This window comes from Heterodontus francisci, chromosome 29, assembly GCF_036365525.1.
Source record: "Heterodontus francisci isolate sHetFra1 chromosome 29, sHetFra1.hap1, whole genome shotgun sequence".
NCBI classification, from domain to species: Eukaryota; Metazoa; Chordata; class Chondrichthyes; order Heterodontiformes; family Heterodontidae; genus Heterodontus; species Heterodontus francisci.
In genome coordinates this window covers 42756734-42782016 of record NC_090399.1, presented here as the reverse complement: position 1 = coordinate 42782016, position 25283 = coordinate 42756734, and the positions used below count along the sequence as shown (strand labels likewise).

At 52.7% G+C, this 25283-nt stretch overlaps 1 protein-coding gene across 1 annotated transcript in view; it reads left to right on the top strand.

Annotated features, from left to right (window-relative positions):
- Window positions 1-22871: 22871 nt before the first annotated feature.
- LOC137346251 (major histocompatibility complex class I-related gene protein-like) overlaps window positions 22872-25283 on the top strand; it is a 58911-nt gene continuing 56499 nt past the window's right edge. Inside the window, exon 1 of the mRNA XM_068009699.1 lies at window positions 22872-23015. Coding sequence (XP_067865800.1) covers window positions 22967-23015 — 49 coding nt within the window. The 5' untranslated portion in view covers window positions 22872-22966. The remainder of the gene's footprint in view (window positions 23016-25283) is intronic.

Here is a 25283-nt window from a genome sequence, read left to right as displayed (position 1 = left end):
TGTTCACCCTCTCACCCCAGCGACTCGCACCCCAACATCACACCCGAGCGAGTCTCACCCCAGAGTCAAAATTCAGAGTCTTTCACTTCAGGATATCACAGCTCAGTGTGTTGCCCCTTGGGGTGTCGGGCCCTCTCAGCGTGTCCCCTTCCCCCACCCCGAGTGTCTCCCACCCCCCCCCCCCCCCCCCGCAGCTCTCTGTCTATCCCCCCACCAGCTCTGTGTCTCTCCCCCCACCCTCCCAGTTCTGGTTGTCTCTCCCACCACCCCAAACCCACTCCCGACCGAGTGTCTCCCCTCCCCTCTACTGAGTGTCTTCTTCCCCAAACCCACCCCACTGAGTGTCTCCCCTCCCCTCCACTGAGTGTCTTTTCCCCCAGCCCCCTGCTCCTGGTGTCTGTTTTTCCCACCCACCCTCCTCCCCAAATGTATCCCTATAGCTCCTCAACCTCCCAAAGTGTAATATTCAGTATTGCCTCAAGTAACCAGTCAGCTGCTCAGTTACTTTCAGATATCTGACTGACTAAAAGTGAACAATATAATAGAAATTACAATGAGAGGTTATTGACCAATTAAATCTGTCACCCAATTTCAAAGCCAAATAATTTGATCAAATAATTCCCTCCCATTGGTTGTTGTAACCACATTGGTTCAGTCAGGGCACTGCACAACTCAACAGAACATTAAATAAACATTCAAACATCTGAAAAAAAAATACTGAATTGTCTCTTCATATTAACTGAACTCCCTCATCCCTGGTCCCATTCCAGCGACCCGGGTTCAATTCTGGGTACTGCCTGTGTGGAGTTTGCAAGTTCTCCCTGTGTCTGCGTGGGTTTTCTCCGGGTGCTCCGGTTTCCTCTCACATGCCAAAGACTTGCAGGTTGATAGGTAAATTGGCCATTATAAATTGCCCCTAGTATAGGTAGGTGGTAGGGAAATATAGGGACAGGTGGGGATGTGGTAGGAATATGGAATTAGTGTAGGATTAGTATAAATGGGTGGTTGATGGTCGGCACAGACTCGGTGGGCCGAAGGGCCTGTTTCAGTGCTGTATCTCTAAATAAAATAAAAAATAAATCTCCTCTGCACCCTCTCCAAGGCCATGACATCATTTCCAAAGTCTGGTGCCCAGGATTGGACACAATATTCCAGCTGGGGTCTAACCAGTGATTTATAAAGGTTTACCATAACTTCATAACTTCCTTGCTTTTGTACTCTGTGTCTCTACTTATAAAGCCAAGGATCTGAAATGCATTTTTAACAGACTTCTCACCTTGTCCTGTCACCTTCAGTGATTTGTGTACATACACACACCAGCTCTCTCCATCCTTGCATCCTCTCTAAAATTGTGCCATTTAGTTTATATTGCCTCTCCTCATTCTTCCTTCCAAAATGCATCACTTCAAACAGTTCTCTGCATTAAATTGTATCTGTTGTGGATCTGTCCATTTCACCAGTCTGTTTAATGAAATATTGGCCTTCATCTCGAGGGAGCTGGAATACAAAGTGGAGGAAGTGATGATTCAGGTGGACGGAGCCTTGGTCAGACCCCACCTGGAGGAACTGTGTTCAGTTCTGGGCAGTGCCCCTCAGCAAGGATATATTGTTCTTGGAGGGGGTGCAGTGCAGATTGACCAGAATGATACCAGAGCATAAAGGGAGGTTACATACACTTGGCTTGTATTCCCCTTGTATAGAAGGTTGAAGGATGATCTGATTGAGGTATTTATAATGATAAAAGGATTCAACAGTGTTGAGACAGGGCAACTATTTCCTGTGGTGGAGGAATTGAGAACAAGGAAAATATCAGCGGGGAGGATAAAAGAGCAGCTCGGAGAGTGAGAACACAGTGAGACCGGTGGGGAGGTTAAAAGAGCAGCCCGGAGAGTGAGAGCACAGTGAGACCTGCGAGGAGGATAAATGAGCAGCCAAGAAAGTGGGAGCACGGTGAGACTGGTGGGGAGGATAAAAGAGCAGTTCGGAGAGTGAGAGCGCAGTGAGACCGGCGAGGAGGATAAAGAGCAGTTCGGAGAGAGAGAGCACATCGAGCCCGGCAGGGAGGACAAAAGAGCAGCTGAGAGAGTGGAAGCACAGTGAGACCGGCGGGGGGGGGGATTAAAGAGCAGCTCGGAGAGTGAGAGCACAGTGAGACTGGCGGGGAGGATAAAAGAGCAGCCCGGAGAGTGAGAGCCCAGTGAGATCGGCGAGGAGGATAAAAGAGCAGCCGAGAGAGTGAGAGCACAGTGAGACCGGCGAGAAAGATAAAAGAGCAGCTGAGAGAGTGAGAACACAGTGAGACTGGCGGGGAGGATAAAAAAGTAGCCAAGAGAGTGAGAGCACAGTGAGACGGGCGGGGAGGATAAAAGATGAGCCCAATGCAATTAATTGAGAGGGGTGGTGATGAGGAAAGTAAGCCTGGCAAAGAAAGAATGAGAATAGAATGGCAGTCAACATAAAAGGGAACCCAAAAATCTTCATGTAACTAGTAAGCAGGTAGTAAGAGATGGAGTGGGGCCTACTAAGGGCCCATGGGCACAGGGCAAGGCTAGAATACTTAATTAGTACTTTGTATTGTTGGTTACTAAGGAAGAAGAATCTGACAAAATCAGAGTAGGGGCAATGGATAGGGTAAAAATCGAGAGGGAGGGTGATGAAAAAGGCTGGTATTGCTTTGGGTAGATAAATCACTGGTTGCATCCCAGTTTGCGAAAGGAAATGGAGAGGAGCTTGTGGAAGGGCTTGCCATAATCTTCCAATCTTACCTGGATGTGGGGGAGGTGCCAGACGATTAGAGAGTGTCAAATATGGCATCCTTATTCAAGAAAGGGTGTAAGGACAGTCCGAGCATCTACAGGCCAGTTAGTTTAACATCAGTGGTGGGTAAGGTTTTAGAAACAATGATCAGGGTAAAAAATCAACAGGCACTTGGAGAGGTTTGAGTGAATTAAGGAGAACCAGCATGGATTTGGAAAAGGCAGATTATGCTTAACTAATCAAATTGAATTTTTTGATGAAGTTACAGAGAAGGTTGATGATGGGAATGTGATGGATGTTGTTTCTATGGAATTTTAAAAAGCGTTTGATAAGGAACCGCAAAAAATTGTGGTTAACAAAATTGAGGCTCATGGAATAGGAGGGTTGGAGTCCAATTGGATAAAAAATTGGCTGAAGTACAGAGAACAGTGAGTGGTGGTAAATGGCTGTTTTTCAGACTGGAGGATGGTAGACAGTGATGTTCCCCAAGGGTCAGTGCTGGAACCACTGTTTTTTTTGCTATAGATAAATGACTTGGATATTGGAATACAGAGTAGAATTTCCAAATTTGCCACTGATACCAAACTTAGAGGAGTGGCAAACAGTGAGGATGATATAAACTGCCTGCAAAAGGACATAGGCTAGCAGAATGGGCAGACAGGTGACAGATAGAATTTAATACAGATAAGTGTTAGGTGATATATTTTGGCTGCAGGGATAGGGTGAGGCAATATATACTTAATAGCACAGTTCTAAAGAATGTGAAGGAAGAGGGGGATCTGGGGGTGCATGTGCATCAACCTTGGAAGGACATATTGAGAGAGTGGTTCGCAAAGCAGATGGGATCTTGGGCTTCATAAACAGTGGCATTGAGTACACAAGCATGGAAGTTATGCTGAACCTTTACAAAGCTCTGGTGACGCCCCAATTGGAGAATTGCATCCATTTCTGGTTATCACACTTCAGCAAGGATGTGAGGATCCAGGGATGGAGGATTTTAGTTATAAGTTTAGGTTGGGAAAGCTGGGTTTATTCTCCTTAAAACAAAGGAGATTGAGGGAGATTTAATAGAAGTGTATAAGATTATGACAGGCTTTGATAAGGTAGACAAGGAAAATTTGTTCCCATTAACTAATCGAACAAGGACTAGGGGGACACAGATTGAAAGCTTTGGGGAAATTCTGCAGGGGGAATGTGAGGAAGAATTATTTTTACGCAGTGAGTGGTAATGACTTGGAGCTCACTGCCCACGAGGGTGGTGAAAAATGGATGGGCAGCTGAAGGAAATACACTTGCAGGACAACGGGGATCAAGTGGAAAAGTGGGATTGACTGGATTGTTCCATGGAGAGCTGTCATGGACTCGATGGGGCGAATGGCCTCCTCCTATGACATGAATGACTCTATGAATCTACCATCTTAAAATTCGAGCTATGCTGTTTAGGAGGGAAATCAGGAAGCACATTTTCACAAGGGTAATAAACATTTGGAACTCTCTCCTCAAAATAGTTGTGGAAGTTGGGACAATGGGAACTTTTCAGACCAAGATTAAGCGATTATTATTGGATAACGGTATCAAGGGATTTGGAGGAAAGCCAGGAAAATGGAATTAAGATACAGGATCAGCAATGATCCATTTGAATAGTGTAGCAGGCCCGAACGTCTGAATGAATGACCCCATCCTGTTCATAACACTCTTCCCTCTGTCACTTTCTGTGTCAAATATTTATCCTCCCTGGCAACTGGTGATGTAACAATCAGCATTTCTCTGATTAGATAGTTCATGATGTTTGTTCAAAGTGATTCATGGCAACGCTTCGTCAGCGCTGACGTCATCAGGCTGCGCCGCGGTGCGCACATGCGCACACGGTCTCCTGCTCTCTGCGCATGCGCTGCGGTCCGGCTTGCCAGAGCCGCTTTGCGCATGCGCAGATGACATCATCGCGTTACGACGTCTTCCTCGGGCAACGTGCCAGGTTGTCCTCTGCGCATGCGTCCATCTTCGGATATTCACGCATGCGTCAAAGCTTCGGCGCGACTTTTTGAAAGTGGATGGAGGAGAGGTTTCGTCGGGCATTTTCTCGCATTTTATCTGAATTATTTAGTCGTTTTGGAGATTTGCTTCATTTTTATTAGACACAGGAGATTGTTCCAAGGTAAGTTGCTCTGCCGTTGTAAGTTGCTTTGAAAACATTTCCATTGTCTGGGGCACCGCATGTGCTCCAGTCCCTGTTGCAAGCTGCTCTGAAAGCATTTCCATTGTCTGGGGCACCGCATGTGCTCCAGTTCCTGTTGTGAGTTGCTGTGTGCAGGCAGTACCTGTGCTGCAGTCCAGCGAACAACCTACCATCTAAACGGTCACGTTCGTTTTTGTAACGTTTCAATGGAGTGCATTCTGTATTTCTTATCTCATCTCATGTTTCCCGTGTGGTCCCTTAATAGCCTTCCTGAACCTCAAACTTCGATCATGGCAACGTCAGTAGATTCCACAGAGCAGTTCCTTGCCACCTTCACAACCCAGGAGTTCGAGAGTTATGACGACTTCAGCAGTAAACCTGAGATGTTTCAACAGGTAGCATGGTCTGCAGGCACATCCTGTGATGTGCCTTGTTATGTTTCACTATGTTAACAATGCTATTTAAATGTACTTTGCTGTTGTGCTTATGCCTCAGTGAGGCTGTGCTGTGTACACTATGGGCAGCCACGCATCCATTCTACTGGAGTGAGACCGAATCAGAGGTAGGTGCTGCGGTCACTACATTTACACTTGTGTAGCTTGTCAGTCCTGTAAAGCTGTTCCTTGATGCCCATTGAACCAAGATTCGATTTGCAGTATCAATACATCTCGTCAGTGAGATCCTGTGCCCACAAAGCCACGCGCATACCGCCCCCGTGTCTACGGACTGCCTTTGTTGTGATTTCCTGGATAGACCAATGGCGAAACAGGTGCGCACCAGATTTTGGGACCTTGTCATGGTGCACATGTAAACTGCTGCCAGCAACACACCTGGGGATGGCTGGCGTTTTAGTGAGGGCACGTGGGGCGTGCTCATTGAATGTCTGTGTAACTTTTCAGGTATCTCGCCCTGGGCTGTGAGGTCTTCATCAGTGTGAAATTCAATACGAGCAAGAACAAACTGTGTGTCAGCTCCTACCATCTTGTACATACCGGTCATGTTTTGCATCCAGAATGTTTACGCTTCTATGCAAGGAGACGACAACTGAACCACGATGAAAGGCAGAAGGTAGAAGAGTTGGTCAAGCTGCAGGCTGGGAACAAACAGCTGAAGGATTATATCGCGCGTTCATTCAATAAGACCATAACCCTTAGTGACATTAGAAATGTAAAATCCCGGCTCAAAACAGGGGATGACAGCATGGATGCGCTGTGTGATACGCTGGAGAAGATTCAGCAGGACGGGGCTGCAGTACGGGTTGGCCTGCAGGGAAGCAACATCCTCTATATTGCCTTCATGACACCAGCCATGAAGGCCCACATGCAGGCCTTTCCTGAACTGCTGTTCATGGACGGAACGTACAAGGTGAACAAATACGGCTACCCTCTGTACCAGGTGATGGTGCAGGACAATGCTGGTAGGGGCAGGGCTGTGTTCTATGCCATGGTGAGGAATGAGACGTCTCAGATGCTGGACGAGATTGTGGGTGATTTTGTCGATTTCATGGGATCCAGCGCCTGCCGCGTGAGATCAGCCATTGTGGATAAAGACATCAATGAGATCAATGCGATCAGGAAGCATCTCCCAGCTGCAACGGTTCTCCTCTGTCAGTTCCATGTGATGCAGAGCTTGAGGAGGAAGATCAGCAGCGACCCACTGAATGGTGAACTGAGGGATCAGTTGTTTATGATCTGCAAGGAAATGGTTCATGCACATTTGCAGGAGAAGATCACAAGTTGTGTAGAAAGGATTGGACACCTCTACCCACCCCTGCAGGACTACCTGCTGACAAACTGGATTCCACAGAAGGAGATGTGGGCAGCATGTTCACGCGGTAAAGTCCTAACGTTTGGGAACAACACCAACAATCGCATTGAGTCAGAGAGTGGCAAGATAAAGCACCTGCTTCACTCCTCCTCATCCATGAAGGAATGCATCTCAGCGCTGATCTTCCACAATAGTGTCCCGGATTGGGAGAGTGCCTATTACACATTCCTGCAGGGAGCCTCTTTCAAGCGCATCGCAGAGGCACCAGCAGATCTACAATCATTTTACACGGGATTGACCAGTCATGTTATGAAGCTGATGCATCAGGATCATAGCCACATTCAGCGAGTACATGTCAAGGAGCAGGATGAAGGCACAGTGACTGTGATTTCTGGTGCCAAACAGTACACACTGCAGATACATGATGGCCAGGCTACCCGCAGCTGCATCTTCTTCATTCAGACTTTGTTGCCCTGCAAACATGCTATTGGACAGGCTTGCCCCCACCTGCCGCTGGCGTGCATCGCAGACACCAACGACGACAGGCATGGCTGCTGCCATTGTGATTACAGAGGAACAGCCAAGGCCCTTCAGCTACAATGAAAAATACCGCTTGCTTTCAGATCAATTGTACCAGCTACAACAGGCCGTTCTGCAGAGTGGAACGGCAGCAGTCATGAGGAAACTGGACTGGCTGCGGCAACAGACTCTCCGCTGGCAGCAAGGACTGGCTGATGAGATGGAGCCATTTACCATGCCCAACAATTGCTAAGAAGCACCTTGGATGGAGGTGGCCAAGCGCTGGACATCAGTCACGTGCCACAATCCAAGGACCCTGAGTGTTTCACCCCCAGGCCTAATGATCTGATGGACCATACAGACACCTGCCTGTACAAAGCTCCACTTCCCTCAAATATGGTACCGTCTCCTTGTTGCTCAATTACACAGCCACCTGTTCCTGCACCCATCCGAGCAGTGCAAGTGGACACAGAGCCACCTGTTCCTGCACCCATCCAAGCAGTGCACATGGACACACAGTCACCTGTTCCTGCACCCATCAGAGCAGTGCACATGGACACACAGTCACCTGTTCCTGCACCCATCAGAGCAGTGCACATAGACACACAGCCACCTGTTCCTGCACCCATCAGAGCAGTGCACATGGACACACAGCCACCTGTTCCTGCACCCATCCGAGCAGTGCACATGGACACACAGCCAGCTGTTCCTGCACACATCAGAGCAGTGCACATGGACACACAGCCACCTGTTCCTGCACACATCAGAGCAGTGCACATGGACACACAGCCACCTGTTCCTGCACACATCAGAGCAGTGCACATGGACACACAGCCACCTGTTCCTGCACCCATTCGAGCAGTGCAAGTGGACACACAGTCACCTGTTCCTGCACCCATCAGAGCAGTGCACATGGACACACAGCCACCTGTTCCTGCACCCATCAGAGCAGTGCACATGGACACACAGTCAACTGTTCCTGCACCCATCAGAGCAGTGCACATGGACACACAGTCAACTGTTCCTGCACCCATCAGAGCAGTGCACATTGACACACAGCCACCTGTTCCTGCACCCATCAGAGCAGTGCACATGGACACACAGTCACCTGTTCCTGCACCCATCAGAGCAATGCACATGGACACACAGTCAACTGTTCCTGCACCCATCAGAGCAGTGCACATTGACACACAGCCACCTGTTCCTGCACCCATCAGAGCAGTGCACATTGACACACAGTCACCTGTTCCTGCACCCATCAGAGCAGTGCACATGGACACACAGCCACCTGTTCCTGCACCCATCAGAGCAGTGCACATTGACACACAGCCACCTGTTCCTGCACCCATCAGAGCTGTGCACGTTCACACGCAGCCACCTGTTCCTGCACCCATCCATGCAGTGCACATGGACACAGTGCCACCTGTTCCTGCAACCATCAGAGCAGTGCACATGGACACACAATCACCTGTTCCTGCACCCATCAGAGCAGTGCACATGGACACACAGCCACCTGTTCCTGCACCCATCCGAGCAGTGCACATGGACAGACAGCCACCTGTTCCTGCACCCATCCGAGCAGTGCACAGGGACACAGTGCCACCTGTTCGTGCACCCATCAGAGCAGTGCACAAGGACACACAGCCACCTGTTCCTGCACCCATCAGAGCAGTGCACATGGACACACAGTCACGTGTTCCTGCACCCATCAGAGCAGTGCACATGGACACACAGTCAACTGTTCCTGCACCCATCAGAGCACTGCACATTGACACACTGCCAAATGTTCCTGCACCCATCAGAGCAGTGCACATGGACACACAGTCAACTGTTCCTGCACGCATCAGAGCAGTGCACATTGACACAGTGCCACCTGTTCCTGCACCCATCAGAGCAGTGCACATGGACAAACAGCCACCTGTTCCTGCACCCATCAGAGCTGTGCACGTTCACACGCAGCCACCTGTTCCTGCACCCATCCGTGCAGTGCACATGGACACAGTGTCACCTGTTCCTGCAACCATCAGAGCAGTGCACATGGACATACTGCCACCTGTTCCTGCAACCATCAGAGCAGTGCACATGGACACACAGTCACCTGTTCCTGCACCCATCCGAGCAGTGCACATGGACACACAGTCACCTGTTCCTGCACCCATCCGAGCAGTGCACATGGACACACAGTCAACTGTTCCTGCACCCATCAGAGCAGTGCACATGGACACACAGTCACCTGTTCCTGCACCCATCAGAGCAGTGCACATAGACACACAGCCACCTGTTCCTGCACCCATCAGAGCAGTGCACATGGACACACAGCCACCTGTTCCTGCACCCATCCGAGCAGTGCACATGGACACACAGTCACCTGTTCCTGCACCCATCCGAGCAGTGCACATGGACACACAACCAGCTGTTCCTGCACACATCAGAGCAGTGCACATGGACACACAGCCACCTGTTCCTGCACACATCAGAGCAGTGCACATGGACACACAGCCACCTGTTCCTGCACCCATTCGAGCAGTGCAAGTGGACACACAGTCACCTGTTCCTGCACCCATCAGAGCAGTGCAAGTGGACACACAGCCACCTGTTCCTGCACCCATTCGAGCAGTGCAAGTGGACACACAGTCACCTGTTCCTGCACCCATCAGAGCAGTGCAAGTGGACACACAGCCACCTGTTCCTGCACCCATTCGAGCAGTGCAAGTGGACACACAGTCACCTGTTCCTGCACCCATCAGAGCAGTGCACATGGACACACAGTCACCTGTTCCTGCACCCATCCGAGCAGTGCACATGGACACACAGTCACCTGTTCCTGCACCCATCAGAGCAGTGCACATGGACAAACAGTCACCTGTTCCTGCACCCATCGGAGCAGTGCAAGTGGACACACAGCCACCTGTTCCTGCACACATCAGAGCAGTGCACATGACACACAGTCAACTGTTCCTGCACCCATCAGAACGGTGCACATTGACACACAGCCACCTGTTCCTGCACCCATGAGAGCAGTGCACATTGACACACAGCCACCTGTTCCTGCACCCATCAGAGCAGTGCACATGGACACACAGTCAACTGTTCCTGCACCCATCAGAGCAGTGCACATGGACACACAGTCAACTGTTCCTGCACCCATCAGAGCAGTGCACATGGACACACAGCCACCTGTTCCTGCACCCATGAGAGCAGTGCACATTGACACACAGCCACCTGTTCCTGCAACCATCAGAGCAGTGCACATGGACACACAGTCAACTGTTCCTGCACCCATCAGAGCAGTGCACATGGACACACAGTCAACTGTTCCTGCACCCATCAGAGCAGTGCACATGGACACAGTGCCACCTGTTCCTGCACCCATCAGAGCAGTGCACATGGACACACAGCCACCTGTTCCTGCACCCATCAGAGCTGTGCACGTTCACACGCAGCCACCTGTTCCTGCACCCATCAGAGCAGTGCACATTGACACAGTGCCACCTGTTCCTGCACCCATCAGAGCAGTGCACATGGACACACAGCCACCTGCTCCTGCACCCATCAGAGCTGTGCACGTTCACACGCAGCCACCTGTTCCTGCACCCATCCGTGCAGTGCACATGGACACAGTGTCACCTGTTCCTGCAACCATCAGAGCAGTGCACATGGACATACTGCCACCTGTTCCTGCAACCATCAGAGCAGTGCACATGGACACACAATCACCTGTTCCTGCACCCATCCGAGCAGTGCACATGGACACACAATCAACTGTTCCTGCACCCATCAGAGCAGTGCACATGGACACACAGCCACCTGTTCCTGCACCCATCAGAGCAGTGCACATGGACACACAATCACCTGTTCCTGCACCCATCAGAGCAGTGCAAGTGGACACACAGTCACCTGTTCCTGCACCCATCAGAGCAGTGCAAGTGGACACACAGCCACCTGTTCCTGCACCCATTCGAGCAGTGCAAGTGGACACACAGTCACCTGTTCCTGCACCCATCAGAGCAGTGCACATGGACACACAGTCACGTGTTCCTGCACCCATCCGAGCAGTGCACATGGACACACAGTCACCTGTTCCTGCACCCATCAGAGCTGTGCACGTTCACACGCAGCCACCTGTTCCTGCACCCATCAGAGCAGTGCACATGGACACAGTGCCACCTGTTCCTGCAACCATCAGAGCAGTGCACATGGACACACAGTCAACTGTTCCTGCACCCATCAGAGCAGTGCACATGGACACACAGTCAACTGTTCCTGCACCCATCAGAGCTGTGCACATGGACACACAGCCACCTGTTCCTGCACCCATCAGAGCTGTGCACGTTCACACGCAGCCACCTGTTCCTGCACCCATCCATGCAGTGCACATGGACACAGTGCCACCTGTTCCTGCAACCATCAGAGCAGTGCACATGGACACATAATCACCTGTTCCTGCATCCATCAGAGCAGTGCACATGGACACACAGCCACCTGTTCCTGCACCCATCAGAGCAGTGCACATGGACACACAATCACCTGTTCCTGCACCCATCAGAGCAGTGCACATGGACACACATCCACCTGTTCCTGCACCCATCAGAGCAGTGCACATGGACACACAGCCACCTGTTCCTGCACCCATCAGAGCAGTGCACATGGACACACTGCCACCTGTTCCTGCACCCATCAGAGCAGTGCACATGGACAACCTGCCACCTGTTCCTGCACCCAACAGAGCAGTGCACGTGGACACACAGTCACCTGTTCCTGCACCCATCAGAGCAGTGCACATGGACACTCAGCCACCTGTTCGTGCACCCATCAGAGCAGTGCACATTGACAAACAGTCAACTGTTCCTGCACCCATCAGAGCAGTGCACATTGACACACAGTCAACTGTTCCTGCACCCATCAGAGCAGTGCACATTGACACACAGTCAACTGTTCCTGCACCCATCAGAGCAGTGCACATTGACACACAGTCAACTGTTCCTGCACCCATCAGAGCAGTGCACATGGCCACACAGCCACCTGTTCCTGCACCCATCAGAGCAGTGCACATGGACACACAGTCAACTGTTCCTGCACCCATCAGAGCAGTGCACATGGACACACAGTCAACTGTTCCTGCACCCATCAGAGCAGTGCACATTGACACACAGCCACCTGTTCCTGCACCCATCAGAGCAGTGCACATGGACACACAGTCAACTGTTCCTGCACCCATCAGAGCAATGCACATGGACACACAGTCAACTGTTCCTGCACCCATCAGAGCAGTGCACATTGACACACAGCCACCTGTTCCTGCACCCATCAGAGCAGTGCACATTGACACACAGTCACCTGTTCCTGCACCCATCAGAGCAGTGCACATGGACACACAGCCACCTGTTCCTGCACCCATCAGAGCAGTGCACATTGACACACAGCCACCTGTTCCTGCACCCATCAGAGCTGTGCACGTTCACACGCAGCCACCTGTTCCTGCACCCATCCATGCAGTGCACATGGACACAGTGCCACCTGTTCCTGCAACCATCAGAGCAGTGCACATGGACACACAATCACCTGTTCCTGCACCCATCAGAGCAGTGCACATTGACAAACAGTCAACTGTTCCTGCACCCATCAGAGCAGTGCACATTGACACACAGTCAACTGTTCCTGCACCCATCAGAGCAGTGCACATTGACACACAGTCAACTGTTCCTGCACCCATCAGAGCAGTGCACATTGACACACAGTCAACTGTTCCTGCACCCATCAGAGCAGTGCACATGGCCACACAGCCACCTGTTCCTGCACCCATCAGAGCAGTGCACATGGACACACAGTCAACTGTTCCTGCACCCATCAGAGCAGTGCACATGGACACACAGTCAACTGTTCCTGCACCCATCAGAGCAGTGCACATTGACACACAGCCACCTGTTCCTGCACCCATCAGAGCAGTGCACATGGACACACAGTCAACTGTTCCTGCACCCATCAGAGCAATGCACATGGACACACAGTCAACTGTTCCTGCACCCATCAGAGCAGTGCACATTGACACACAGCCACCTGTTCCTGCACCCATCAGAGCAGTGCACATTGACACACAGTCACCTGTTCCTGCACCCATCAGAGCAGTGCACATGGACACACAGCCACCTGTTCCTGCACCCATCAGAGCAGTGCACATTGACACACAGCCACCTGTTCCTGCACCCATCAGAGCTGTGCACGTTCACACGCAGCCACCTGTTCCTGCACCCATCCATGCAGTGCACATGGACACAGTGCCACCTGTTCCTGCAACCATCAGAGCAGTGCACATGGACACACAATCACCTGTTCCTGCACCCATCAGAGCAGTGCACATGGACACACAGCCACCTGTTCCTGCACCCATCAGAGCAGTGCACATGGTCACACAATCACCTGTTCCTGCACCCATCCGAGCAGTGCACGTGAACACTCAGCCACCTGTTCCTGCACCCATCAGAGCAGTGCACATGGACACACAGCCACCTGTTCCTGCACCCATCCGAGCAGTGCACATGGACACACAGCCACCTGTTCCTGCACCCATCCGAGCAGTGCACAGGGACACAGTGCCACCTGTTCGTGCACCCATCAGAGCAGTGCACATGGACACACAGCCACCTGTTACTGCACCCATCAGAGCAGTGCACATGGACACACAGCCACCTGTTCCTGCACCCATCAGAGCAGTGCACATTGACACACAGCCACCTGTTCCTGCACCCATCAGAGCTGTGCACGTTCACACGCAGCCACCTGTTCCTGCACCCATCCATGCAGTGCACATGGACACAGTGCCACCTGTTCCTGCAACCATCAGAGCAGTGCACATGGACACACAATCACCTGTTCCTGCACCCATCAGAGCAGTGCACATGGACACACAGCCACCTGATCCTGCACCCATCAGAGCAGTGCACATGGTCACACAATCACCTGTTCCTGCACCCATCCGAGCAGTGCACGTGGACACTCAGCCACCTGTTCCTGCACCCATCAGAGCAGTGCACATGGACACACAGCCACCTGTTCCTGCACCCATCCGAGCAGTGCACATGGACACACAGCCACCTGTTCCTGCACCCATCCGAGCAGTGCACATGGACACACAGTCACGTGTTCCTGCACCCATCAGAGCAGTGCACATGGACACACAGTCAACTGTTCCTGCACCCATCAGAGCACTGCACATTGACACACTGCCAAATGTTCCTGCACCCATCAGAGCAGTGCACATGGACACACAGTCAACTGTTCCTGCACCCATCAGAGCAGTGCACATGGACACACAGTCACCTGTTCCTGCACCCATCAGAGCAGTGCACATAGACACACAGCCACCTGTTCCTGCACCCATCAGAGCAGTGCACATGGACACACAGCCACCTGTTCCTGCACCCATCCGAGCAGTGCACATGGACACACAGTCACCTGTTCCTGCACCCATCCGAGCAGTGCACATGGACACACAGCCAGCTGTTCCTGCACACATCAGAGCAGTGCACATGGACACACAACCACCTGCTCCTGCACACATCAGAGCAGTGCACATGGACACACAGCCACCTGTTCCTGCACACATCAGAGCAGTGCACATGGACACACAGCCACCTGTTCCTGCACACATCAGAGCAGTGCACATGGACACACAGCCACCTGTTCCTGCACCCATTCGAGCAGTGCAAGTGGACACACAGTCACCTGTTCCTGCACCCATCACTGCAGTGCAAGTGGACACACAGCCACCTGTTCCTGCACCCATTCGAGCAGTGCAAGTGGACACACAGTCACCTGTTCCTGCACCCATCAGAGCAGTGCAAGTGGACACACAGCCACCTGTTCCTGCACCCATTCGAGCAGTGCAAGTGGACACACAGTCACCTGTTCCTGCACCCATCAGAGCAGTGCACATGGACACACAGTCACCTGTTCCTGCACCCATCCGAGCAGTGCACATGGACACACAGTCACCTGTTCCTGCACCCATCAGAGCAGTGCACATGGACAAACAGTCACCTGTTCCTGCACACATCAGAGCAGTGCACATGACACACAGTCAACTGTTCCTGCACCCATCAGAACGGTGCACATTGACACACTACCACCTGTTCCTGCACCCATGAGAGCAGTGCACATGGACACACTGCCACCTGTTCCTGCACCCATCCGAACACTGCACATGGACACAGTGCCACCTGTTCCTGCACCCATCAGAGCAGTGCACATGGACACACTGCCACCTGTTCCTGCACCCATCAGAGCAGTGCACATGGACACAGTGCCACCTGTTCCTGCAACCATCAGAGCAGTGCACATGGACACACAGCCACCTGTTCCTGCACCCATCCGAGCAGTGTACGTGGACACAGTGCCACCTGTTCCTGCAACCATCAGAGCATTGCACATGGACACACAGCCACATGTTCCTGCACCCATCAGAGCAGTGCACATGGACACAGTGCCACCTATTCCTGCACCCATCCGAGCAGTGCACATGGACACACAGCCACCTGTTCCTGCACCCATCAGAGCAGTGCACATTGACACACTGCCACCTGTTCCTGCACCCATCCGAGCAGTGCACATGGACACACAATCACCTGTTCCTGCAACCATCAGAGCAGTGCACATGGACACACAGTCACCTGTTCCTGCACCCATCAGAGCAGTGCACATGGACACACAGTCACCTGTTCCTGCACCCATCAGAACAGTGCACATGGACACACAGTCACCTGTTCCTGCACCCAAATGAGCATTGCACACGGACACACAGCCACCTGTTCCTGCACCCATCAGAGCAGTGCACATGGACACACAGTCACCTGTTCCTGCACCCATGAGAGCAATGCACATGGACACACAGTCACCTGTTCCTGCACCCAAATGAGCATTGCACATGGACACACAGCCACCTGTTCCTGCACCCATCAGAGCATTGCACATGGACACACAGTCACCTGTTCCTGCACCCATGAGAGCAATGCACATGGACACACAGTCTCCTGTTCCTGCACCCATGAGAGCAATGCACATGGACACACTGCCACCTGTTCCTGCACCCATCAGAGCATTGCACATGGACACACAGCCACCTGTTCCTGCACCCAAATGAGCATTGCACGTGGACACTCAGCCATCTGTTCCTGCACCCATCAGAGCAGTGCACGTGGACACTCAGCCATCTGTTCCTGCACCCATCAGAGCAGTGCACATGGACACACAGTCAATTGTTCCTGCACCCATCAGAGCAGTGCACATGGACACACAGTCACCTGTTCCTGCACCCATCAGAGCAGTGCACATGGACACACAGTCAACTGTTCCTGCACCCATCAGAGCAGTGCACATGGACACTCAGCCATCTGTTCCTGCACCCATCAGAGCAGTGCACATGGACACACAGTCAACTGTTCCTGCACCCATCAGAGCAGTGCACATGGACACACAGTCTCTTGTTCCTGCACCCATGAGAGCAATGCACATGGACACACAGTCACCTGTTCCTGCACCCAAATGAGCATTGCACGTGGACACTCAGCCATCTGTTCCTGCACCCATCAGAGCAGTGCACGTGGACACTCAGCCATCTGTTCCTGCACCCATCAGAGCAGTGCACATGGACACACAGTCAACTGTTCCTGCACCCATCAGAGCAGTGCACATGGACACACAGTCACCTGTTCCTGCACCCATCAGAGCAGTGCACATGGACACACAGTCAACTGTTCCTGCACCCATCAGAGCAGTGCACATGGACACACAGTCAACTGTTCCTGCACCCATCAGAGCAGTGCACATGGACACACAGCCACCTGTTCCTGCACCCATCAGAGCAGTGCACATTGACACACAGCCACCTGTTCCTGCAACCATCAGAGCAGTGCACATGGACACACAGTCAACTGTTCCTGCACCCATCAGAGCAGTGCACATGGACACACAGTCAACTGTTCCTGCACCCATCAGAGCAGTGCACATGGACACAGTGCCACCTGTTCCTGCACCCATCAGAGCAGTGCACATGGACACACAGCCACCTGTTCCTGCACCCATCAGAGCTGTGCACGTTCACACGCAGCCACCTGTTCCTGCACCCATCCGTGCAGTGCACATGGACACAGTGTCACCTGTTCCTGCAACCATCAGAGCAGTGCACATGGACATACTGCCACCTGTTCCTGCAACCATCAGAGCAGTGCACATGGACACACAATCACCTGTTCCTGCACCCATCCGAGCAGTGCACATGGACACACAATCACCTGTTCCTGCACCCATCAGAGCAGTGCACATGGACACACAGCCACCTGTTCCTGCACCCATCAGAGCAGTGCACATGGACACACAATCACCTGTTCCTGCACCCATCAGAGCAGTGCACGTGGACACTCAGCCACCTGTTCCTGCACCCATCAGAGCAGTGCACATGGACACACAGCCACCTGTTCCTGCACCCATCCGAGCAGTGCACATGGACACACAGCCACCTGTTCCTGCACCCATCAGAGCAGTGCACATGGACACACAGCCACCTGTTCCTGCACCCATCAGAGCAGTGCACATGGACACACAATCACCTGTTCCTGCACCCATCAGAGCAGTGCACGTGGACACTCAGCCACCTGTTCCTGCACCCATCAGAGCAGTGCACATGGACACACAGCCACCTGTTCCTGCACCCATCCGAGCAGTGCACATGGACACACAGCCACCTGTTCCTGCACCCATCCGAGCAGTGCACATGGACACACAGCCACCTGTTCCTGCACCCATCAGAGCAGTGCACAGGGACACAGTGCCACCTGCATGCACCCATCAGAGCAGTGCACATGGACACATAGCCACCTGTTCCTGCACCCATCAGAGCAGTGCACATGGCCACACAGTCACCTGTTCCTGCACCCATCAGAGCAGTGCACATGGACACACAGTCAACTGTTCCTGCACCCATCAGAGCACTGCACATTGACACAGTGCCACCTGTTCCTGCACCTATCAGAGCAGTGCACATGGACACACAGCCACCTGTTCCTGCACCCATCAGAGCTGTGCACGTTCACACGCAGCCAGCTGTTCCTGCACGCATCCGTGCAGTGCACATGGACATACTGCCACCTGTTCGTGCACCCATCAGAGCAGTGCACATGGACACACAGCCACATGTTCCTGCACCCATCAGCGCAGTGCACATGGACACACAGCCACCTGTTCCTGCACCCATCAGAGCAGTGCACATGGACACACAATCACCTGTTCCTGCACCCATCAGAGCAGTGCACATGGACACACAGCCACCTGTTCCTGCACCCATCAGAGCAGTGCACATGGACACACAATCACCCGTTCCTGCACCCATCAGAGCAGTGCACATGGACACAGAATCACCTGTTCCTGCACCCATCAGCGCAGTGCACATGGACACACAGCCACCTGTTCCTGCACCCATCCGAGCAGTGCACATGGACACACAGCCACCTGTTCCTGCACCCATCAGAGCAGTGCACATGGACACACAGTCAGCTGTTCCTGCACCCATCAGAGCAGTGCACATGGACACACAGTCACCTGTTCCTGCTCACATCAGAGCAGTGCACATGGACACACAGTCACCTGTTCCTGCACCCATCAGAGCAGTGCTCATGGACACACAGTCACCTGTTCCTGCACCCATCAGAGCAGTGCACATGGACACACAGCCACCTGTTCCTGCACCCATCAGAGCAGTGCACATGCACACACAGTCAACTGTTCCTGCACCCATCAGAGCAGTGCACATGGACACACAGCCACCTGTTCCTGCACCCATCAGAGCAGTGCACATGCACACACAGTCAACTGTTCCTGCACCCATCCGAGCAGTGCACATGGACACAGTGCCACCTGTTCCTGCACCCATCAGAGCAGTGCACATGGACACACAGCCACCTGTTCCTGCACCCATCAGAGCAGTGCACATGGACACACTGCCACCTGTTCCTGCACCCATCAGAGCAGTGCACATGGACACACTGCCACCTGTTCCTGCACCCATCAGAGCAGTGCACATGGACACACAGCCACCTGTTCCTGCACCCATCAGAGCAGTGCACATGGACACACAATCACCCGTTCCTGCACCCATCAGAGCAGTGCACATGGACACACAATCACCCGTTCCTGCACCCATCAGAGCAGTGCACATGGACACAGAATCACCTGTTCCTGCACCCATCAGCGCAGTGCACATGGACACACAGCCACCTGTTCCTGCACCCATCCGAGCAGTGCACATGGACACACAGCCACCTGTTCCTGCACCCATCAGAGCAGTGCACATGGACACACAGTCAGCTGTTCCTGCACCCATCAGAGCAGTGCACATGGACACACAGTCACCTGTTCCTGCTCACATCAGAGCAGTGCACATGGACACACAGTCACCTGTTCCTGCACCCATCAGAGCAGTGCTCATGGACACACAGTCACCTGTTCCTGCACCCATCAGAGCAGTGCACATGGACACACAGCCACCTGTTCCTGCACCCATCAGAGCAGTGCACATGCACACACAGTCAACTGTTCCTGCACCCATCAGAGCAGTGCACATGGACACACAGCCACCTGTTCCTGCACCCATCAGAGCAGTGCACATGCACACACAGTCAACTGTTCCTGCACCCATCCGAGCAGTGCACATGGACACAGTGCCACCTGTTCCTGCACCCATCAGAGCAGTGCACATGGACACACAGCCACCTGTTCCTGCACCCATCAGAGCAGTGCACATGGACACACTGCCACCTGTTCCTGCACCCATCAGAGCAGTGCACATGGACACACTGCCACCTGTTCCTGCACCCATCAGAGCAGTGCACGTGGGCACTCAGCCACCTGTTCCTGCACCCGTCAGAGCAGTGCACGTGGACACAGTGCCACCTGTTCCTGCACCCATCAGAGCAGTGCACATGGACACACATCCACCTGTTTCCCCATCTGCCTTTGAAACAACCATGCAGAGCCTTGTGAGGCTCCGCAATTGCCAGCTGCTGCCTGTCAAGCAGAGAGGGCATCCAAACGGTTCAAGCAGTTCTGGAACATTCAGCAAGAAGGGACTGAGCACTAAAAGAAACAAGCATGTCGTGTCCAGTGGTAGCACAAATGTGAATGCTCTTGCTGCGTACACAACTGGTGAGGTGGGAGTGCAGCCACACCATTCTCCATCCTCAGTGTTGCTTTGAGGCAAAGGTAGATAAGAGTGAAAGAAATGGAAGATGATGCTGATAGTAGTAGGCAGGATTAAATGGGAATGGATGGGAAGACGCATGAGTAACATAACCACTAGCAGGGAACAGCTGGGCTAAATGGCCTGCTTTATGTTCATAGTCCAAAAGAAATGTGCTTCTTTTTCCAGCACCCTCACATCATTCATGTTTTCCCTGAGAGCAGCATTGAACCATCACGAGATAGGGGCAGTTACATCATCCTGCCTCCTACAGCTGAGGTGGGTACTAAGTGATTCATTGGCGGTGTTATCAGTACATGCCTTCACCGCAGAACACAGAGCATGCTCAACAGTAATTTCATTGGAGGGAGGGAAGCTCTGACACTGATGTTCTTTCCTTATTTTCTTTCGTGTAAAATGTGCCCTTGAGAAAACAATCCTTGACACTTAAGGACGACATTCAAGCAAAGGAGGCAGTGCAGGAGATGACGCAAGGATGTGCTGATTCCTGCATCTGAGGTGGGTAATAAGTGCTTCATTGGCGACGTTATCAATTGGTGCCTTCACTGCAGAACTTAAAAAGGTGTGCACAACAGTCATTTCAGTGGATGGAGGGAGGCAAGCTCTGACTCTGATTTGCTTTATTTCTTTTCATGTAAAACATGCCGTCGAGAAAACAATCCTTGAGACTTAAGGTCAGCATTCAAGCAACGAAGACAACTGGATCATGCTGCAGAGCTCGTCACGATGTGGAAAGGATCATTGCATTTATGGATGAATTGGGAATGCACATTGGGATGCGCTTGGGGAACATTCACCAAGAATAGACTGAGCTCAGACTCTTGTGACTTTGCCTTCTTCACATGGACAATACAGTAGTGGAATAGAGAGCCAAGCGTTTATTCACCACAAGGCTCTCCAGGAACAATCTCTTTAGCTGTGCATAGCAGAGACTCGGCCTGTCTGTCTAACGGGAATGCTGGACACAACACTCATGTATCCATGCACAGCAGTTCCTCGGATACTTAATGAACTTAATAAAACTTTTCAATAATTAACCCCAGAATTGTTGAGGCTTTGATTTGCATGCTATTTCCCCGACTTTGCAACTGCACTTCAGATATTCAACTGTGGTGGAGGGGTGGAGGTAGGAGGGTAGAGGGAGGGGTGGAGGTAGGGGGGTAGAGGGAGGGGTGGAGGTAGGGGGGTAGAGGTAGCAGGGTAGAGGGAGGGGTGGAGGTAGAGGGAGGGGTGGAGGTAGGGGGGTAGAGGGAGGGGTGGAGGTAGAGGGGTGGAGGTAGGGGGGTAGAGGGAGGGGTGGAGGTAGGGGGGTAGAGGGAGGGGTGGAGGTAGGGGGGTAGAGGGAGGGGTAGAGGGAGGGGTGGAGGTAGCGGGGTAGAGGAGGGGTGGATGAAGAGGGGGAGGGAGGGGTGGGTGAAGAGGGGGAGGTGAAGATGGAGAGGGGGGAGGGGAGGGGAGAGGGAGCATGCAAAATGCAGGGACCAGACAGTTGCAATGCCTGAAGTACAGTGGAGAAATAGGGGAGAAGCAACTGGATTGGGCATCCGCAGCTGGAGGGAACGGCTGAATGGAGAGGGCTGGAAGCGAGAGGCCGCAGAGAGCTGCGGGGAGCGAGCGTGCGAAGACATTGGTGTCGCCGGGTCCAGGGACTGGCCAGCAAGTCTTTTGCTGTTGTGTTTCTGGCGCATGCACAGAAAAAGGCACTCCTCTTCCGCTCCGCTGCTCCCCCCCCACTCTCCCCTCCCTCCCTCTCCCCCCACGCTCCGCCCTCTCCCTCTTTCCCCCTCCACTCCCTCTTTCCTCACCCCCCTTTTTCCTTCCCCCTCCCCCTCTTTCCTTTTCCCCCTCCCCCTCTTTCCTTCCCCCCTCCCTCTTCTCCTTCCTCTCTTTTCTCCCTCCCCCACTCCCTCTTTCCTCCCTCCCCCACCGCTCCCTCTTTCCTCCTCCCTCCCCCTCTTTCCTCACCCCCCTCTTTCCTTCCCCCTCCCCCTCCTCCTCTTTCCTTTTCCCCCTCCCCCTCTTTCCTTCCCCACTCCCTCTTTCCTCCCTCCCCCACTACTCTTTCCTCCCTCCCCCACTCCCTCTTTCCTCCTCCCTCCCCCTCTTTCCTCCTCCCTCCCCCTCTTTCCTTCCTCCCTCCCCCTTTCCTTCCTCCCCTTCTCTCCTTCCCTGTATATACATGCTGTATTTGCGCATGTGCCAAAACAGCGCCACCTACCGTTCGCGTTGTCAACAAATGCGGTCTTGTTTGTTATTTTGTTGGGGCTCCTGAGTCAATCTGTCTGGAACTATTCTGCTTGGAGCCTGATGATTCATAGTTTGTTTTAAATTTGATTGGCTTGACAATAAGTTACTGTCCAATCAGTCTGGAGCAGTCTGATTTATCCGCAACAGAGTTTATCACCATCAATACAGGGCACAGCTCACAGACTGAGAAGCAACAGTCTTTTGGAAAGGATTTCCCACAAATTGTTCTTTGCAGCCTGTCGAGAGAAGCAACAATGATTGGACTGATAGTGCTGGTCCTTCTGTGTGGAGGGGTCTCTGCAGGTGAGTAATGGGTTGTGAGAGGGACAGTGCCAAACTGGGTATTGGGGCATTAACCCTCAGTCAGTGAGTAATGGGGTGTGAGAGGGACAGTGCCAGACTGGGTACTGGGGCATTAACCCTCAGTCAGTGAGTAATGGGTTGTGACAGGGATAGTGCCAGACTGGGTACTGGGGCATTAACCCTCAGTCAGTGAGTAATGGGTTGTGACAGGGATAGTGCCAGACTGGGTACTGGGGCATTAACCCTCAGTCAGTGAGTAATGGGGTGTGAGAGGGACAGTGCCAGACTGGGTATTGGGGCATTAACCCTCAGTCAGTGAGTGATGGGGTGTGAGAGGGAAAGTGCCAGACTGGGTACTGGGGCATTAACCCTCGGTCAGTGAGGAATGGGTTGTGAGAGGGACAGTGCCAGACTGGGTACTGGGGCATTAACCCTCAATCAGTGAGTAATGGGGTGTGAGAGGGGCAGTGCCAGACTGGGTATTGGGGCATTAACCCTCAGTCAGTGAGTGATGGGGTGTGAGAGGGAAAGTGCCAGACTGGGTACTGGGGCATTAACCCTCAGTCAGTGAGAAATGGGTTGTGACAGGGATAGTGCCAGACTGGGTACTGGGGCATTAACCCTCAGTCAGTGAGTAATGGGTTGTGACAGGGATAGTGCCAGACTGGGTACTGGGGCATTAACCCTCGGTCAGTGAGGAATGGGTTGTGAGAGGGACAGTGCCAGACTGGGTACTGGGGCATTAACCCTCAGTCAGTGAGTAATGGGGTGTGAGAGGGACAGTGCCAGACTGGGTATTGGGGCATTAACCCTCAGTCAGTGAGTGATGGGGTGTGAGAGGGACAGTGCCAGACTGGGTACTGGGGCATTAACCCTCAGTCAGTGAGTAATGGGTTGTGACAGGGACAGTGCCAGACTGGGTACTGGGGCATTAACCCTCAGTCAGTGAGTAATGGGTTGTGACAGGGATAGTGCCAGACTGGGTACTGGGGCATTAACCCTCAGTCAGTGAGTAATGGGGTGTGAGAGGGACAGTGCCAGACTGGGTATTGGGGCATTAACCCTCAGTCAGTGAGTAATGGGTTGTGAGAGGGACAGTGCCAGACTGGGGATTGGGGCATTAACCCTCGGTCAGTGAGGAATGGGTTGTGAGAGGGACAGTGCCAGACTGGGGACTGGGGCATTAACCCTCAGTCAGTGAGTAATGGGGTGTGAGAGGGACAGTGCCAAGCTGGGTACTTGGGGCATTAACCCTCAGTCAGTGAGTAATGGGTTGTGAGAGGGACAGTGCCAGACTGGGTATTGGGGCATTAACCCTCGGTCAGTGAGGAATGGGTTGTGAGAGGGACAGTGCCAGACTGGGTACTGGGGCATTAACCCTCAGTCAGTGAGTGATGGGGTGTGAGAGGGGCAGTGCCAGACTGGGTACTGGGGCATTAACCCTCGGTCAGTGAATAAACTAATTAGTTGGGGGGAGGGTTCAATTGAAGGGACGTTTAAAAAATCAAAAAGAAACGAGAGAGCAGAGGTGCAGGATAATGAAGAGGTGAATGGTAATCAAAGTGTGACAGGAAGGGGAAGAAATTATAAGCAGAAGAGTGCAGCAGAAATTAGAACCAGAATGAGTTTTCTTTTCTTTTGGGCCTCCTTATCTCGAGAGACAATGGATACGCGCCTGGAGGTGGTCAGTGGTTTGTGAAGCAGCGCCTGGAGTGGCTATAAAGGCCAATTCTGGAGTGACAGGCTCTTCCACAGGTGCTGCAGAGAAATTTGTTTGTTGGGGCTGTTGCACAGTTGGCTCTCCCCTTGCGCCTCTGTCTTTTTTCCTGCCAACTACTAAGTCTCTTCGACTCGCCACAATTTAGCCCTGTCTTTATGGCTGCCCGCCAGCTCTGGCGAATGCTGGCAACTGACTCCCACGACTTGTGATCAATGTCACACGATTTCATGTCGCGTTTGCAGACGTCTTTATAACGGAGACATGGACGGCCGGTGGGTCTGATACCAGTGGCGAGCTCGCTGTACAATGTGTCTTTGGGGATCCTGCCATCTTCCATGCGGCTCACATGGCCAAGCCATCTCAAGCGCCGCTGACTCAGTAGTGTGTATAAGCTGGGGATGTTGGCCGCTTCAAGGACTTCTGTGTTGGAGATATAGTCCTGCCACCTGATGCCAAGTATTCTCCGAAGGCAGCGAAGATGGAATGAATTGAGACGTCGCTCTTGGCTGGCATACGTTGTCCAGGCCTCGCTGCCGTAGAGCAAGGTA